This window comes from Rhea americana, unplaced genomic scaffold, assembly GCF_003343005.1.
Source record: "Rhea americana isolate MKP2758 unplaced genomic scaffold, rheAme1 scaffold_68, whole genome shotgun sequence".
Lineage (NCBI taxonomy): Eukaryota > Metazoa > Chordata > Aves > Rheiformes > Rheidae > Rhea > Rhea americana.
This window is the reverse complement of record NW_028186845.1, coordinates 2,289,900-2,306,598: the sequence shown is the minus strand read 5'-3', so window position 1 is coordinate 2,306,598 and position 16,699 is coordinate 2,289,900. Positions and strand designations below refer to the sequence as shown.

General features: G+C 40.7%; 1 protein-coding gene across 1 annotated transcript in view; it reads left to right on the top strand.

The window, feature by feature from the left end:
* TMEM132C (transmembrane protein 132C) overlaps positions 1 to 16,699 on the top strand; it is a 206,311-nt gene that overhangs the window by 42,196 nt on the left and 147,416 nt on the right. Inside the window, exon 2 of the mRNA XM_085321023.1 lies at positions 14,872 to 15,760. Coding sequence (XP_085177149.1) covers positions 14,872 to 15,760 — 889 coding nt within the window. The remainder of the gene's footprint in view (positions 1 to 14,871; positions 15,761 to 16,699) is intronic.

Here is a 16,699-nt window from a genome sequence, read left to right as displayed (position 1 = left end):
GACTTCAGAGTTTGCACTCTTACAGTAATTACAGTGAAGAGTTTATGGTTTATTCTTGACCAGTTGCTTTGAAGCATTTTACTTTTCTAATTGTCATTGTTTCCACAGAGTTTTCTCACTGTGGCAGTGAAAAGGGGTGCTTGATAATCATGGATGGCCATGGACTCCTGTAGCATTTCAGTGTTTCTCACAAGTCAGGACTAAGGTGCAGGGCAAAGCACATGCTAGTAACTCTGCACAGTGCCTCCCACTATAGCTGGTTCTAATTAGTCATTTTTATGAGCTCCAGAGTTGGACAAAAATGAGGAGCTCTCCCCTTGTGTAGTTTCCTGTTTGCTGGGTGCATGTAAAAGAGATCTGGCCATGATGTATGTTAATAATGAGCTGATAATGTAAGCCAGCTGAGAGATGTGGAGTTAGTCTGGTATGCTGCCAAGCGGGAGGTGAAAGTTCAGGAACTGACTCATGTTGCCAAGACCTGGTCCTGTGGAGAAGGTCTGCCCATTAATAGATTGAGTTTCTCATTAGAGCTGCACAGCATATGCTTAGAGCTTTTGGGTTTCAAGCTGAAACCCAATACTGGTAAAAGCCTGCTGAACAGAGTGGCAGATTTACTGGTAAATAAAGGATTAAAGGAACACTTGGCAGGGTTGTTGGACTGCAAACCTGACTGGCCTTTGAAGATCCTCCCTTTAAGTTTGCACCAAGAGACTTTTTCCTCTCCTTACCATACATACAGTCCATCAGGCAGTTTTACATTGCTCTCTGAAGAGCTGTATCCATCAAGGGTATAAGATGCTTACATCTGTCTTGGAAATCTGAATGCATCCTATTGCCTCTAAAGCAAAACAGCACAAATGGGCTGTTAGCTCAGAGGAGCCTGGTGTAAACAGGCTGCCCTCCCCCCAGCTCCCCGAAGGCCTTCTCCTTCCATGGAGAACAAGTACCATGCATCACTCTTCACACTGAGTGGCTCAGTATTTACAGCATCTCTAAAGCTCCTCTTGTTCTTTCTCTTCGGTTTTGAATGWGTATCTCCAGCAAGCAAGCAGGATTGCCTGCTCGGGTTACAGCATGTCTAGTTCATTGCAGCCAGCCATCAATGGAGTTCATACGTGGCTAAACAGCTTTACCTAACTTAAATTCAGACAAGTTTAAATAGCCTTATAAAGGAAAACAAAAATACTACAGCAATCCAAAAGCCCTATAGCTTACATGAGTTAATACAGTACCCTGGAACTTCAGGGTAGTGTTGACTTTATATTTGTTTGTTGGAAGGAAAAAATGATTCCCTTTAGTTTTGGATTTTGAACATGCATGACATAGTTAATGACTCCTGTACCCCTCTGCTTTAGTTGGCTCGCTTTACCTGGAGAAACATAGAGTCAAAAGGAACTGCAGGATAAGCRTTGTAAACTGGTCATGTTTGAATAATACCTGGCAAGAATCTTAAATTAAGGGGAAAAGTTAACTCTCTGTTAAGGAAAAAAATTAATCTGACCTTGTTGTTTTATTAACTAATGAATGTGGAGACTAAGCAGCAGATGTGGAGACAGCAGTGAATTTTATTTTACCTCTCTTTCAGTTCAAAGTTTTTCTTTGTTTCTGCCTGCCCAGAAGCCACAGGCATCTTTAATCACTGGTGGCAGTGCTATCTTGATCCCATTAGCTATGATAGACCACAGTCTTTTCTGAAGCAAATCATCTGGCTTCAGTAAAGTTACAGGGGGAAGGTATTTAGCCCCTTCCTTGCTGAGACAGCATAATATGGTCAGCCAGTCTGAGAGTTAGGTCAAGACTTTGATTTTCAGTTTATTATATAAAAGTGAACTCTTTTGTGTGCACAAATATATATTRGCTAGATTGTTATAAGTATGTATGCACTCTAATAGTATTTTTGTTATGTAAAGTTCTAAGTAAATCAGAATTAGCAAAAAGTGTTTTTCATCTCGCTGCCTCCAAAAGAGTCTAGATCAGGAAGTACAGATTAAGCTGTAGTTGTGGGGCCCAGTAATCATAGAATCRTACCTGTGAATATTGTAGCTTTTATAGTCAGTGATTAAAAATTCTAAGTCAGAGAGAAATGTTCCTGAGAAAATGATCTGGGAGTGAGCATTTGGGGTCTTGTAGAGATCAACGTGAAAAACTGTATCTGGGTGGAGAGACGCACACGGCAGGCTGGTCTGTGTGTCACAGGCCTGCCTCTCCTTCCGTCAGCTTTGGGATTCAGTTCCGGAGAGCAGTGGGGACAACCCTGGGCTGCGGCTTGCGGGCAGCTGTGTGGGAATCAAAGCTGTACTCAAGGGCCCATGGACTTACAGGCCCTTGGACTTTGAGTAGGTCTTGGTCTTGCAGCATCCCACTAACAGTGGAGCCGTTAACTCTTCCAGTGAAACCAATTGCTTTTATTTGACCGTAACCCCTGCCTCTGCTGCAAGTTTTTTTGTCACTAAAGCCATCCGGTTGCCTGCTGCACACTGCAAACCAGCAGCGTGTTTGTGCAGCCGACACTGCCAGTGGTGAAGAGTGGACTATGTTCATTGTATTGAGACATTTTTGGCCAGCCAGGTCAGCTTCTCTGGCCCTTAGAGAGCAGACTAAAAATACTCCTAATGTTTAATAGGATAAATCCTGAGGCAATCTTATGTAAACTTATTCAGTGAGCACTCATTAATTTCCCTCAGGAGCCAGGCTGAATGAAGATGACTTGCAAAGAAATGAAAAAATTAATTTTATCTTTAAGAACTGCACCTAGGGAGTGGGTGGTGGAAGGTAGGAGGCATTTTATGTCTTTAGCTGCGTGAATTAAACAGGGATCTCTGGCAGGTACATTGGGGAGAATGAAAGTTTGGAAGTTATATTGGAAAAGGCAAAAATGCATCTTACAAAACATATAGCACAGCTCCATTTCATTGATTTGCAGAGAGATCTCTGATTCTTGAGCCATGGCACTTTAGGAGCATGACACGTTCAACCTCTTAGTACAAGAGTCATTTGCTCTGCCCAGTTTTGTGTCACTCGGCATGTAAGAAGCTCGTATCCATCGTAGTCATTTGTCTTTGTTGGTGACTTTAAGGACAGTTGAGGAGCAACTGTAAGGTGGGATYCTTAGAAAGGGATTCTGTTTTCTAACAGCCCCAGGGAACAGAGGCCTATTGTACTTTCAGAATTGCCCACGAAGATGTTGTTTTCCTTGACTCATTCTTCAGTGGCTCATTAGACTCTTGTTTTGCTTCATCTRTTGCATCTAGGTTCTTCTAATATATCTTCATCTTGGACATATCTCGTTCTTCTTGGCCTCCAAGTTTATTCCTTGAGTATTAACTTTGTTTTGGAAGGAAGCACTTGGTCTCATTAGTTCCTGCATCCTAATTCCAAAATTGAAATTGCCAGATGACTTCCTCCAAACACTTTCCTCAGGTATTGCACAGATGGTGTGTTATAGTTTGACCCTTTCTGGACAGATGACAAAGACAGCTGAAGGAAAAAAAAAAAGACTTTAAAGGGGGATTTCTAAATCATCATCTTTAGTTTAAACAATAAAAACAGAGCCACAACCACCCGTGCACAATTCTTTTTCTGTATTTCCTCACTATGTTTTGGTATTCCATGAGGCTTGTTTGTGTCTTTCTGGAGGATGCTTTCTGCTGGAACTCATTCTGACACTTGTAATTTAAACTTTCCCATACCCTGTCCTAACAGCACAGAAACCATAATCCTTTGTTGTTACTCTCAGTTCTCGTACGCACTCATTTTTCCTTTGCAGTTGAGCTGGAGAGAACACTTTACAGAATGGTTGAAGTTCAGCTGCTGTGGGGATTGGCGCTTAGGGTCCTTCCTCTGTCCTGCATGAGCAGGACCAATACTCACCAACCAGCCCCCCGGTGGCTGCTATCGAGAGCTGAAATGCTGCCGCAGAGCTTTGGGAGTCTGGTCAGGGCACTTGAAAGAAACAAGAATTTGGGGTCTGGGGATGGGTTGCTCATCCCAGCAGCCACTGCCCTCTGCTCTGTTCGTGACAGCAGCTAGCTTTCTGCATGGGGCTGTGAACAGACACAGAATGGGGCTGTTCTGGCGTTCTTAGCTCACACAGCTCTCCTGCTGTCCTGCTCCATGTGCTCAGYGCAGCTAGTTGGCTTTATCTGTGATCTGCTGAAGGGTTATCTCCCGTGCTCCTCAGAATGCAAACTAGCACTACTGCCATGTTGTATGTCACCACCTTAGGTAGTCCTTAASGTCTTTTCCATGTGACCCTGCATGTAGATCTCAAGCATTGAAATGTAAATTGAGTGTTCACTACTAAGCTTGATTTTTGCAGGTTCTGGGCCTAAATTAAAGCAAACAAAACAAGGTATTGTATAACAAGTATTGGGTAGGATGATGGAACTGTTTTTTTGCTAATGACATTTTTCTTCCTTTGAAAAGAAAAATTCCCTTGAGACCATAGGATGGGAAGCTGAAAGGTTTATTGAAGGCAGTTGTATAAAACTGCCACTAATCTAAGTCGCATATCCCTTCTGTCAGCTATCAGTGCTCTTGTGTAAACATTTTTATTATGATGACAGGTCTAAGGAAAGTGCTATTAAAGAAATGAAACTGCTATCCAGGAGGGGTTTTGCTTTGCTGCATGTATCTAAGACTGACTGATGCATAGTCTACTGGAGCATGAAAAACTCTCAAGCATGTAAACAAAACCCCAGAGAATCCATGTGGAAACTGGAACATTATTGGGCCTAAAGATAACTCAGATCTCCATTAAGACATATGGTACTTGTATTAAGCTTTTAGTATTAGGCGACCAGTTATTCTGCATTTCCACTGATGTGGGGATTCAAAGTCTGTTTTAAGTACAGGATCTCAAAAACGATTCTYTCCTAGTTACAGCATCCAAATCTGCAATTCTTTTCACAGATCAGGAATTTATTTTCCTACAGAGCGTTCCTGTTGGCTTGCGTAGGATCATTGACTGTTGCAGCAGCAAGTATAAATTGCCTAACCTTAAAAAAAATAAAATAAAATTCTGAGGCTTTTGCCATAAGCTTGTCATCAGTCTGTGTACAGAAAAGGTTCARAAATGGAAGAGTTGAGTTTGTGGATGAAGACATCAGATGAGTCTAAAGGTGTTTGATTTCTGTGCCTAGTTTCCTAGAAACTCTCCTAGGACGCTCATTTAGTCACTGTGTGTTACTGTGTTACCTCAGTTCTATTTCTAGGTGTTGGGGTAAATTGTTCCACATGCCGCRTGGTTAGATTGATAATGTAGGATGATAGATCTGGAAAGGGTTTGTTATTCCAAGTCGGAATCCAGCACCCTAACAATACAGACTCTGAAATGTAGGAAGCCGGTCTTGAACATGTCAAGATGCATACTARGAGTAGATTATTGCCCCAAGAAAAGACTGGTCCAGGTCTGATGACGAGAAATCTTTTCTTTATCTTCAGCCTTAGAATTATTCGCTGCCAGTTTATATCTAGCTCTTTGAGGAGTAGCCCGTATATTTGTACAATGCAGAGCATGGAGATTGAATCTCAGAGTGAGCCTCTTGGCACTGATATAATACAATATCCCGTTGTTTCTGGTTGTTTTTGTTTCTAATTAGCTTCTGATAAGGTGCCTATTTACAAAAATTATTTTCCCCATTTCTTATTGAATGATGGTAGGAAAAACATTGCAGTTCATGTATTGACTCCTCTGTGTCCTCCTCCTAAACCTGGGCAGCTGAAAGCTCCACCCTGCCCGCATCTGAGCACTGCTCCCGCTGAGCTTTGAGCTCGCAGTTCTTGCTGATGTTGGTGACAGTGGAGAGTGCTGAGCAAATTGCGCTATTCGAGCTCTAAGATCCTAATCTCCTTTTAAACAAGGAGCCTGTGTAAAGCAATTTAGTGTCTAAACAGAGGAGTGAGTGCCTATCAGCATCTAACAAAGGCTCAAACAGCAGAGGAAAGCACAGCGCTATTAAAAATGAGAGAAAGAGGACAAGGAATTGACACATTGCCAAGGCCAGAGCTATTTGTTCCCTGTTTGTAATTTGCATGTGAGTGGTCATATTTACACCACTTCAATAATTAAAAAAAATACTTTTTGCTGTGAGATGATCATGTAATAAACATTCTAGTCAAAGTTTTAAAATGTCATTGAGGATTTTGTCTGTCATCTTCTTGGTGGCTGAATCTGAGACRTCTTCTGTTCTGGCTTTCACATAATTGTACTCCCCTGAAAAATCAGACCTTTTCAGTAGAGTGCCTGCAGTGGGAAATCAGCAATCCAGATCTCTCAACACTTACTGGTTAAGTTAGAAAGTCTTGACTCTATAGCCTATTTATTCTCTGCTTTCAGCCTTACATTGGGTCATTTTTCCTTGCTTTTTAAAAAACAATTCATTCAGTGCTTTACTCAGTCTCTTGTCTGATGATCTGTATGTGTTTTAATCACAAGTCGGTCAAACGTAGTGATAGCTTTTCTCSATTCGTAGCTGGGTTGCAGAGGTTGCCTGTGGCTACCATAAATCTTTGGCAGAGCTAGGAGTAAACTCTAGTGTCCTAAATCCTTTTCCCCTCCCAACTACAGTTATCAGGCAAAATCAGCCTAAGTGTTATTTGCTTTGGACTTCTAGCGCTGACACAGCGAATGACTGCAGAAGCCGTGGAGTGTCCCACCATGAGGCAAGCAGCGTTGCAGCGCAAGGCCATCATGTGACATTTTACCTGCTCTATGTTGCTCCTAGGACACTGACATTTGCAGCTTCTTGTAAAGGGAAGAAAGCCTAAGTACTTGAATGGTGCCTATATAAAAGTTTTCCAAACCTTATCTGTTAACAAAAGCTTTTGTTAGCCAAAATCTGAGTTCCAGATATTTATCTTTGATTCTAATCAGTAAAACAGCTTAAATATGTCAGATGRCCTCAGCAGTACAGACATTCTGTAATGTCAGCGCTGGGAGCAGGAGCCGTTTCTGAAACCTTCACTGACCTTTGCGTATACGCTGCTTTACAGAGTTTTAAGGTCATCAACCAGTCTGAGAAAACAGTTTATAGATTTTGGTCCTGAATGTCAGGTGCACACTTTAACTACTACATGTATCAATTATATGAACTGAGAAGACAGGTTTGCAATAAAAGGGTATTTCAGAATTTCTGCAGTGAAAGATTCAGATATATAGRAGTATGACCATCTAAAATTGGAGCTTGTAAGCTGTCATTAAATACATTTCTAACATACAGTTTTCTGTAGGTTTTCATTTTGTTTCCAAATTAGACTTTAAAAATGTTCATTCCTGTTTATGGAAAGGTTATGTACCACAAAACAGCTATTTGTGGTTTCTACACAGATAGGGTCAGTATTTTTGAGGAAAATGTGGCAATTTGACAGATGTTGGATAACACATTACRCTGCATGTATCTAATCCTACTTTCTAATAGATAAATACTGAAACAGTTCAAAAATTTTRCATGTAACAAATGACATTGTAGACAGTCTGCATATCTTTCCAACATCCAGATCATCAGTTTAAGTCTTGTTAAGTTCTTGGCCTCTGTGACTTCCTCCCTGGCAATGAGTTCCATCGTCTAATCACACTCTCTGTGAAACCGTTTCTTTTATCCACTTTGAATTCCCATCRTTTAGTTTCAGGGAACGTGCCCTTGTTTTTGTTTTAAAGAAATGCAGAAGTTCCTCGTGTACCTTTGTTCGTTCATTATTTTAGGTACTTTTGTCATGTTCCCTGACAGTTCTGAAATGACATGTTCTGCCTCTGCTGGAGAAGAATGGGGGAAATGTTCCTACTTGTGCTAAATCTATGAAAGTCTGTWGAGATTTACTGAAGATTTTGGCAGCAATAAGATACAGGACATTATTTCAGTTAAAGATATGCTTTAAGTATGTAAGAGAAGCCTATCTAATAGATTATTATTGCAGTTTTCATTTAATAAAATGAGTGAAATAGGTTAATCTGTTTGTCYCACTTAAAATATGAAATTTGTTCAAAATCAATTATAATATTTTCCCCTGCCGGTTTTTGTCTGATGTAGCATAACTGAACTCTGTGTGAACTGGAGTAAATAGGATTCAATCTACATCTGGACTTAAAATGTAATGTCTGGGTGGTTACTAAGGGTGTCCCTATGTGTGAAAAGGGAATATGCCATTCCAGGTCAATCAAGGAAATACTGCTATTTTATTCTTATCATTGGAAGTCAGGTCTCAGTTTAATGAAATCTGGATTCTAAAAGAGCTGAAAAAATAACTTTGTTAGCAATCATTTATTTGATAAAATTGCCTTTTTCCTCTGCTCACAAATTACGTGGGAATAGACTGCAGTTTCCCTCAAATATGTTCCCTACATGGATTTCTTTGTCAGATTTGTTTCCATAGATTAGTTTTAACTTCATGAGTTGGTCTCAAGCGTTCACCACAAGCATTTGACACTTGACATTGCGTATGTGCAATTAGTCAAAGAGTCCCTCTGTTCTCTTACTGGATGAGAAAGTACATCTGATGGGCAAACATGAGCAATTGAAAATGTGGCTTCTGCAGTTATTCTGCCATGCAAATTTTCTAATTGATTTTTCTTGAATGATTGTAGATCCATCTGATTTTAAGCCTRGAGGGAATATTCGGTTCCCTTTATGCCCATACTGAAACAATAAGTTGTGGTTAACAAAAATGTACCTTTCAGAAGGAATCCAGCCTTGATGTGAACAAATGGAGAACCCATTGCTCCCTTTCGTAGTTTGTTCCATTKGTTAGTCAACCTCACAGTTAATTGTGTTCCATATTTTTAATTTGAGTTTGTCTGGTTTTAAGTTCCAGCCAACCTTTCTAATAATAGCAAAATTCAATTTTCTCTATGTTAAGAGGAGGGAATGCAGAAGGGCTAAAAGTACAGCTAAGGTCATTCTAAAATCTAAATGAATATTCACTGGCATGTCTTTCTTGCAATATTAGCTGAGCTCTGGTTCTAAGGAGAATAGTGGCTACAAGATTTCACAAGCTCTGAAGTCAACAGATGTGGTGCCAATGTAGGCAATTAATGGAAAATGAGCAAGAAAACATAACTGTTGACATTTTGTGGCAAGGGAAGGATCTGTATTGATTTAAATGCATTTACTTTTATTCTTTCCCTGCTTTCTCTGCATTCTCTGAGCTGGGATATGTGATTTGCCATGCAGCAGCAGGACGGTGTTGGAATAGAGGAAATTGGAATAGAAGAAAATGGAAAGGTTAGGGATTTCTGTGAGGGGAGGGTTGGTATAATGTGCTTATCACACATTCGGCATGTCTGGGGTAGGGGTGGCGTGGGAACGGGAGCCCTCCTGAATCATCAGGAGGGGCAGTGTTTRCAGGATTTGAGTGGAGGGGTGTAAATAAAGAGTACCAGTTTGTTGCTCTTGGAAGTCTATCAGCCTGGAATTTGGGCAAAAAAGTTTCAGTATGATACAACATACAGTTGCAACTCTGTTTAGGAAGGGAGGGATGAGGTGGTGGTAAAGCTATTATAAAAAGGAGATCCTGCCTTAAAAGTTGTAGGATTCTTGGAACTTCAGCCATACTGATATGCTAGCATATGTGCTTAGGGAAACAGAAGAACAGAGAGATGGAAACTTGTCTACTGCTTTTCACATGTTTTCCTTCCTGGAAGGAGTAATTGTACATGTGCCTTTGAGGACCATACAAGGTGCAGGGAAAGTGCCTTGCATTACTCCTCCTTTGCATAGGCAGATGTCTTCTGCTTCTCACTGGCTTTCTCTGGCTAGGAGCCTTTTGGCTGGGGAGATAGGCAGATGGTTTCCTTGAAGGCTCAGTGGCTCATCAGACATCAGTAAGTGAATATACATGGCCATTGGCCAGTAATCTCCCACCCACGATCTAAATTCTTAATTCCCAGTCCAAAAGAAAGTTCTTTCAAACCAACCTCATAAAAGGATGGCTTAAAAAATATTAGGCTTTTATGATTGTTCCAGTGAATCCAGTACTCAAGGCTCCAGTTCGGTTAAATCCTGCCCCCTCCCCCCCCGATAATTTGTCACATTGGAATCCAAGAAAGAATAATAGAGCTCAGAGTTCACCATTTCATATCCAGCTCCAAAAATGAACTTGCTAGGTTATAAGAATTTGAGCTGGACTGTCACAGTGGAGCCAGTGATGTGCTTAACAGATGCCTGTTTAGATTCAGATGAAGTGCTGCAAAAGCATGTGATGCCAGAAGAAGGATTACAAAGTCACTAGGCTCTTACAAAGGAGGAGTAATTACTTGTAAGCCTTAACTTTTGTTCTTGGCTAACAGTGACTTTGTTTTTTGCTTTTCAGTCTTTTCCAGGCTGTACTCCATCTCTGGATGAGTTAGACTCCCATTTGATAATTCAGAAGGGCAAAGCACTTAACTTCCTATTTGTGAGTCAAGCTGGTTGTCATGAGGATTAGTTTTCAGTAAAGAGTGGTGTTTCAGCATTTCTTTTCTTACTCTCATCTGTATTTTAGATTTCTGTTTTAACTTGAAGAAGCCCTCATGAAACGTGAGTTCCACTTACATGAACCCAATTGCTAGGTTGACAAGCAACCTAGCTTGTCTGCCTAAAGATACAGACTCGGAGAAGAAGCATCCAGGGCCTGCTCAGGATATGTTTACACCCTTTAGGTAAACTGTTTAGAGAGATTCACTTCCTTGGTGTGAATGAGTTATATTAGTATAAAGGTGCTTGTAATACTACTGTTACAGGAACACAGTTCTCTTTTACTGATACAGTTGTGGCCACATCAGAGGCTGAAGAGGCAGTGAAATACTGTTCCCTCAGGTGACACTGTCATAGGGATGCAGCACTTAAATTTCAGCCTTGCTTTAACATAAAACTAGAAATATGTTTCAGTGATTAGTCAGAAAAAAGTTTATAACTGAGAAAACCATCCCAGAACACCTGAACATCAAAAATAGCRTGTTTTCTTTTTTCTTCTGTAGCAAGAGATCTTTTTATTTTTCAGCTAGCCAAAGTAACCTTATGCTTAATGCTTACTTAAAATAATAAATTATGGTATGAAACGCAAGAAAGCCTTGGTATCTTGTTAAATAGATTCTTCGATAAATTAAAGAACTTTGTAGCAGAGCTGATTATCAAGCATACTAAAAAGTTCTCTGGAGACACTGGTAATTAATTATACCAGGACACGGAGGTTATTGGGTAGAGATGAAGAGTATAAAACAAATCCCTTAAATGATGGCCCGTAGATGCTGCTGCACGTGTTTGGGTTTCTAAAATAGTGGACATTTTTAACTATCAGTTTTACCAGTAAAAGGCTTGAAACATTTAAATAAGTAGATTGTCTAAAGTGCAGYCGTCAGTAGAGAATTACAGCATTGTATTACATATGGTACAACAGCAAGCAGAAATCTTTAGACTACAATAAAAAAAAGTGAAGCTTTTTGTTCTTTTTACTTTCAGTCTGACGAAATAGATTTTATAGTTTGCATGCAGTTTATGTAAGTGGAAGTTGCCTGGCYATTTTTCTTAATATTGGGCCAAGTCCTACTTACGTCCTGCATGTGATTGATTTGGAATAAATGGATTGCCCGTGAAAATGAGACCAGTGTCTGTCTGAGGATAATGTGTTTACAGCAAAAGTCCTGAGAATTAGAGAAAAACAGCTGTTAGGATTTGGACGTAGATCCTGATCAACAGCCCTTGAAATCATAGTAGTTCCCTTGTCTCTGCAGCATGCCTCATGCATTTCTACTCCTTACACGCCTGTTGAGGGCAATGGTGTCCCCTCAGTAGTACTGGCTAAGATACTGAAGAGCATCCCTAATCCTGGATACTTCAGGGAGATGTAGCTCTGTGCTTAAGTCAATTAAYGCCTATATTCAAGGAGGAGCTTTTATGCTTTCCTAATTGAGAGCCTGCTGCCCTATAGTATTACGAAGCTCTTGTCCTCTTGTTGCCTGATAAATAAGTTCTAATGCTTCCTCAAGTTAAATTCAGTATGCAAACTGATTGCTAATATTGGTAGGAAACGAGCCATTTCTAAAAGAATGGCAGTATCTGTCATGTAAATGTAAATRACTGTGCCCTTTGCAAAGGGATTCAGGATGTTGATCAAATCTCAGCAGCTCATCCATTGCAGGTGAATGAATATAGAGAGGAAAGTGAGACTAAATTGCTACTGCTTCAGTCACAACTAAGTTCCTGTTGTGCTCCTGGACCAGAAGGAATACGTAGACTTCGCGGTTTTCTTGGAAGGTCCATCATGGATCAGTGCATCTTCTTTGCATTCCATATTTCAATATTATATCGCTTCAGGATGTAACCCAAAAGACTGATGCCTTGATTCAGCTAATGAAAAATCTGTGTGGTCGGTGTCATCTATAGATTCCCTTCCAGCAGAGTTAAAACGTATGCCAAGATTTGGAGACTTACGGGATTGTAACAGTGTGCTAAACTGATGTTATATTTTAAACATGACTCTGCTTGACAGAAAGGGTCTCCTCCTGGTAATTCRCGACATGCTGGAATTTTCATCAACAGGCCTATTGCCTTTTTCTTTTTTCTCTTTTTGCTTTCTGATCTTTTGTTTGCTTGTTTTTTGTCTAGTAATGGCAGTTCACTCATTTATGAGAAAACGAATTCTACCATCCTGTGCTGGTGCATAAATTAAATATGAATGAACTTCATCAAATTTATGCCTGCYATCCTTTGTGAGCTCTGATTTTCTCCATCTCCACCTTTTCTTTCCTTTTTCTTAATTGCCTAACACCTGCCTTCAAAGCTATTCACTTTTGCAGGGCTGAGGAATGCACCAGCAGTATGCTCGTGCTACAGAATTTAGTCAAGCTGTCTATCTGTCAGCAGTAGCAATTGTAATGACAAATATTGGTTATTTATTACTTGCAAACATTTAATTAAATTTGCCTGGATAATTAATGTGGTAGCAGCCAGACGTTCTAGAAAGCCAGTGAATCTATTATTTTAAAGACCTCTTAAGGCACAGAGCTTTGTGAGGTCTTCTGCAAGGTTCTTTAGCGGTAGATGTTCCTGAGGGTATCAGCAGAATCCACACTTTGCATGTTGTCCTTGCGGTTGCCTTTCTTCTTTAAAAAGGTGCACATATACAGAACATATAAATCCTGACGCTGATGGAATTCCCCAAGGACACTGGCAAAGGCTGTTTTTATATATGAAGGACAGTCTAGGTGGCTCATTAGGTGCACCGTCATTTGTATGCCTTCTGTACCTATGGTTAGTCTCTTCAGTGTGAGTTGGGAAGAGGAATTGCGACTATTACGTAATCTACATGTTGCACTTGCGGACTGTCCTATGTTTTTGCCTGCTCGAACCAGATAATAAATTTTCTCTGTCAATGGCCTGCTTGTCCACATTATATCTGTTGTTAATCTTTGTAACAGGCAAATTGCATTTTGGTCAGAAGGAATTTAGTATTCAGCAGAAACTTAAAACTGGCCACTATATACTAATAACGTGTGTTTGTGTGTTTGTGTGTTACGTGTAAGCACCTGTTGAAATACTTCAAGCCCTATGTGATGTGTGTCTGTGTTCAAATAACTTAGAAAGCTAAGTTACTGGCACTATTAAGCTATAAGAAGGTGTAGCCCATAGCGTCAAGGATAGTAACATGAGACCCAAGTGTTTTGTTGGAGGAAGTGGGTGAAGTAGGGTTTGTGTTTGTTCTTAGAAAAGCAACTTCTGCCTTTGGCTGCGGAGCAGAAATGAGCTTTGAGATCTCCGCTCTAGTGTTCCTGCTGTGGCAGTGGGTAGCAGCTGCTCAAGGGCTGGGGCTCAGCGGACCTTACCAATGCACTGAACACCTTACACGTGCTCTGATGGAACAGAAAGATTGAAAAGGCAGGAGGGAAGTTTCTAAGTGGGTGGAAATCTTACAAGGCGGTGGTATGGCCAGGAAAAAAGTGGGGAAAATGAGCACTGGTGGCTTAAAAGACACTCTGTATATTTATGGATTTGCTTTTGTGAGACTTTCTTTGGAGTTGCTGATTTGTGGCCCGTCCCTAACAGAGGATTGGTGTGTGCAAACGWGCATGTTTGTCTGAAGTTTTGTTGGGGAGGTGAGATGTTGAACAGAAGTGAAAAGTAACCCATCTATTTCTCATCCAGGTGAGAGGCAAATAAAGTATTAAATGAGTATTTCTCTAATGAAGGCAATTCCTCCAAAAGTGATATTGCTGTGTTATAACCAAGCTCTGTATTCAGCAGTTATACCAAAGCGCTGCTGCAGTTCAGTGCAGCCCTATAAAATGTCTCTTGAGACAACGGTCAATTCTGGCGCGTGGTCTGAACCCTTCTCTTCCCACTCCCTCCAGGGAAACAAAACCAACCAGCCAAAGATGATCTTCCCAAACTTACATGTGGAAAGATTGATATGTTCAACTGAAGAGTATATGAACTATAGGACTTTGAGTTTGGCATGGATAATTATTTGTAGCATTGGGCATAAAAAGGCTCAAGTGCTCTGCTTCTTTTTTACTGCCTGTATACTGGAGGAAATGATGGCCACTTGCATGAGCATAGTGAGCATGACTTAGTRGATTTGCAACTCTAAATTATGAAAAGCTGATCGTACTACAAACAACCCTTTTTATGAACTATCTGTGTGTGTCTATGTGCATGTYTATGACAGATGCTGTCATAGATAAATGCAAGGTAGCACCAGTGTCTACATCAGTTTTTCTTTCTAGTATGWAACATAGAAGAGTATTAACTGCAGTTAAGCATTTAACTACACTGTAAATATTTTTGCATTAAATTGTACGGGTCCTTGACTCATCAGGTAGCGTCATTAAACTTACAGTAAACATTCYTTTGAACCTATAAGCAGTTCTGATCTAACTCACATAACCTTTTCTTTTATTAGTGACAGAGTGTCGAGGGATCTTGGACAATATTCAGCGATTTTCTTCATTACCAACATACCTACCTGTGAGCTATCGGATCTTCAGTGCTGAGACATCTTTCTTTCTCAAAGAAGCCAACCAAGACTTTATGCGAAATTCCAGTTTGCAGTCTAGGGTGGAATCGTTCTTCCCATATAAAGCCAAGAAGCCACCAATATTAAATGCCAGTTATGGACCTTTTTCTGTTGAACAAGTCGTGCCCCAGGATCTAATGTTAACTTCCAACTTCTTTGGACCTACCAACAAGTTTACTTATAACTGGAAACTTAAGGCCTACATAATGAGTGACAAAATTTATCCCAGCAAGCCCAAAGTYCAGATCCTGTTCTACATTGTGGGCAGGGACTGGGATGACTATAGCACCACGGAGCGGCTGCCCTGCCTGCGGGTGTTTGCCTTTCGAGAGACGCGGGAAGTCAGAGGCAGCTGCAGGCTGAAAGGGGACCTGGGGTTGTGTGTGGCAGAGCTGGAACTCCTGCCAAGCTGGTTTAACCCCCCAACGGTTGTTRCTGGCCGTAAGAAGGCACCAGATCARTTTGAAGGGAGCCCTGTGGAGCTTTACTACACTATCCAGCTGGGAGATGAGAAGGGGGAGTGTACTGCTGAGGATTTAAGGAAGGGCAATTCTATCCGGCCAGGAAAAGATGGCATTGATGAAACCATGTCCCACTTGCAGAGGATTGGATCTGTCAGCCTGTATCGAGGCCAGGAGACTTCTCAGCTTATGGAGCTGCGGCTGGATAGTAATATTGTCATCTGGTTGCCCTCAAAGCCTGTCAAACAAGGAGAGGTTGTGAATGTTTATGTGACAGTCGCCAACAACTCTACGGTGGATCAGTTCATACTCAGGTATGGTAGGTTGTTTTTTGCCTTTTCCTAATGTGGTAGCGCACACATTGTGGGCAGGGGATGTATCCCAGCCAGCCTGGAGTTTTTGCACACTGAGGTATGATCTTAGGCATTGAAATCCCTTCTTTTTTCCCACTCCTGGACACTGTAAAAATGGCTGAAAGCCTCCGTCACTAGGAGGCTTTTAACATATATGCCCTTTAACACATGCTAAGATTCTGCAACAACATACAAAACACAATTTGCTGCCTTAGCAGGGCTGTTTCTATCCTACAACAGACAGTAAAGCACCAGAATAGTTCTTTGCTTTTCAGACCTTTTAAAATCAGCTTTTTATTGCACAGACACAGAGTTTAAWCATAGCAAAACTTCAATTACCTGCTTTTCTCTAAGTGCTCCAGTAGTGCTTTGCCTCTCCTGCACAGAGTGGTTTTGTTTTGAAAACTCTTTGGGGGAGAMGGGGTTTAACTAGCTATGTGTGTTTAACATTTGTCTTTTTGGCAATACATATACCCATTAAAATAAGGCCTAATRTGTTTGGTATCGCTGTTGATTATAAGGGACTGTTAGATATAAGTGCCATCATTTTGGAAAGGAGTGCCAAAAGGGAACAAGGACTGCCTTGCTGGATCAACTCAGCTTCCTTTCATTTTCTACTTCAGCAGTTTCCCTACCAATCAGATGAAAATCCTCTGAGGATGACAAAGACTGAAAAACTTGTTAATCATTGAAACATTTGATGTATCTTTTTTTTTCGTGGATACCAGGCTTTAAATTCAAGGAAAATTTCCACGGTGATAAGCAACAATTGCTCTTTAAAGCCCCAGGGAACCAGAGTTTCCAAAAGATACTGCACATGAAAGTATGTATTTCTAAGGCTCATATGAATTAGATTAATACACAGTTGACAGCTACCGAGGAGAATAGCCTTTAGAACAG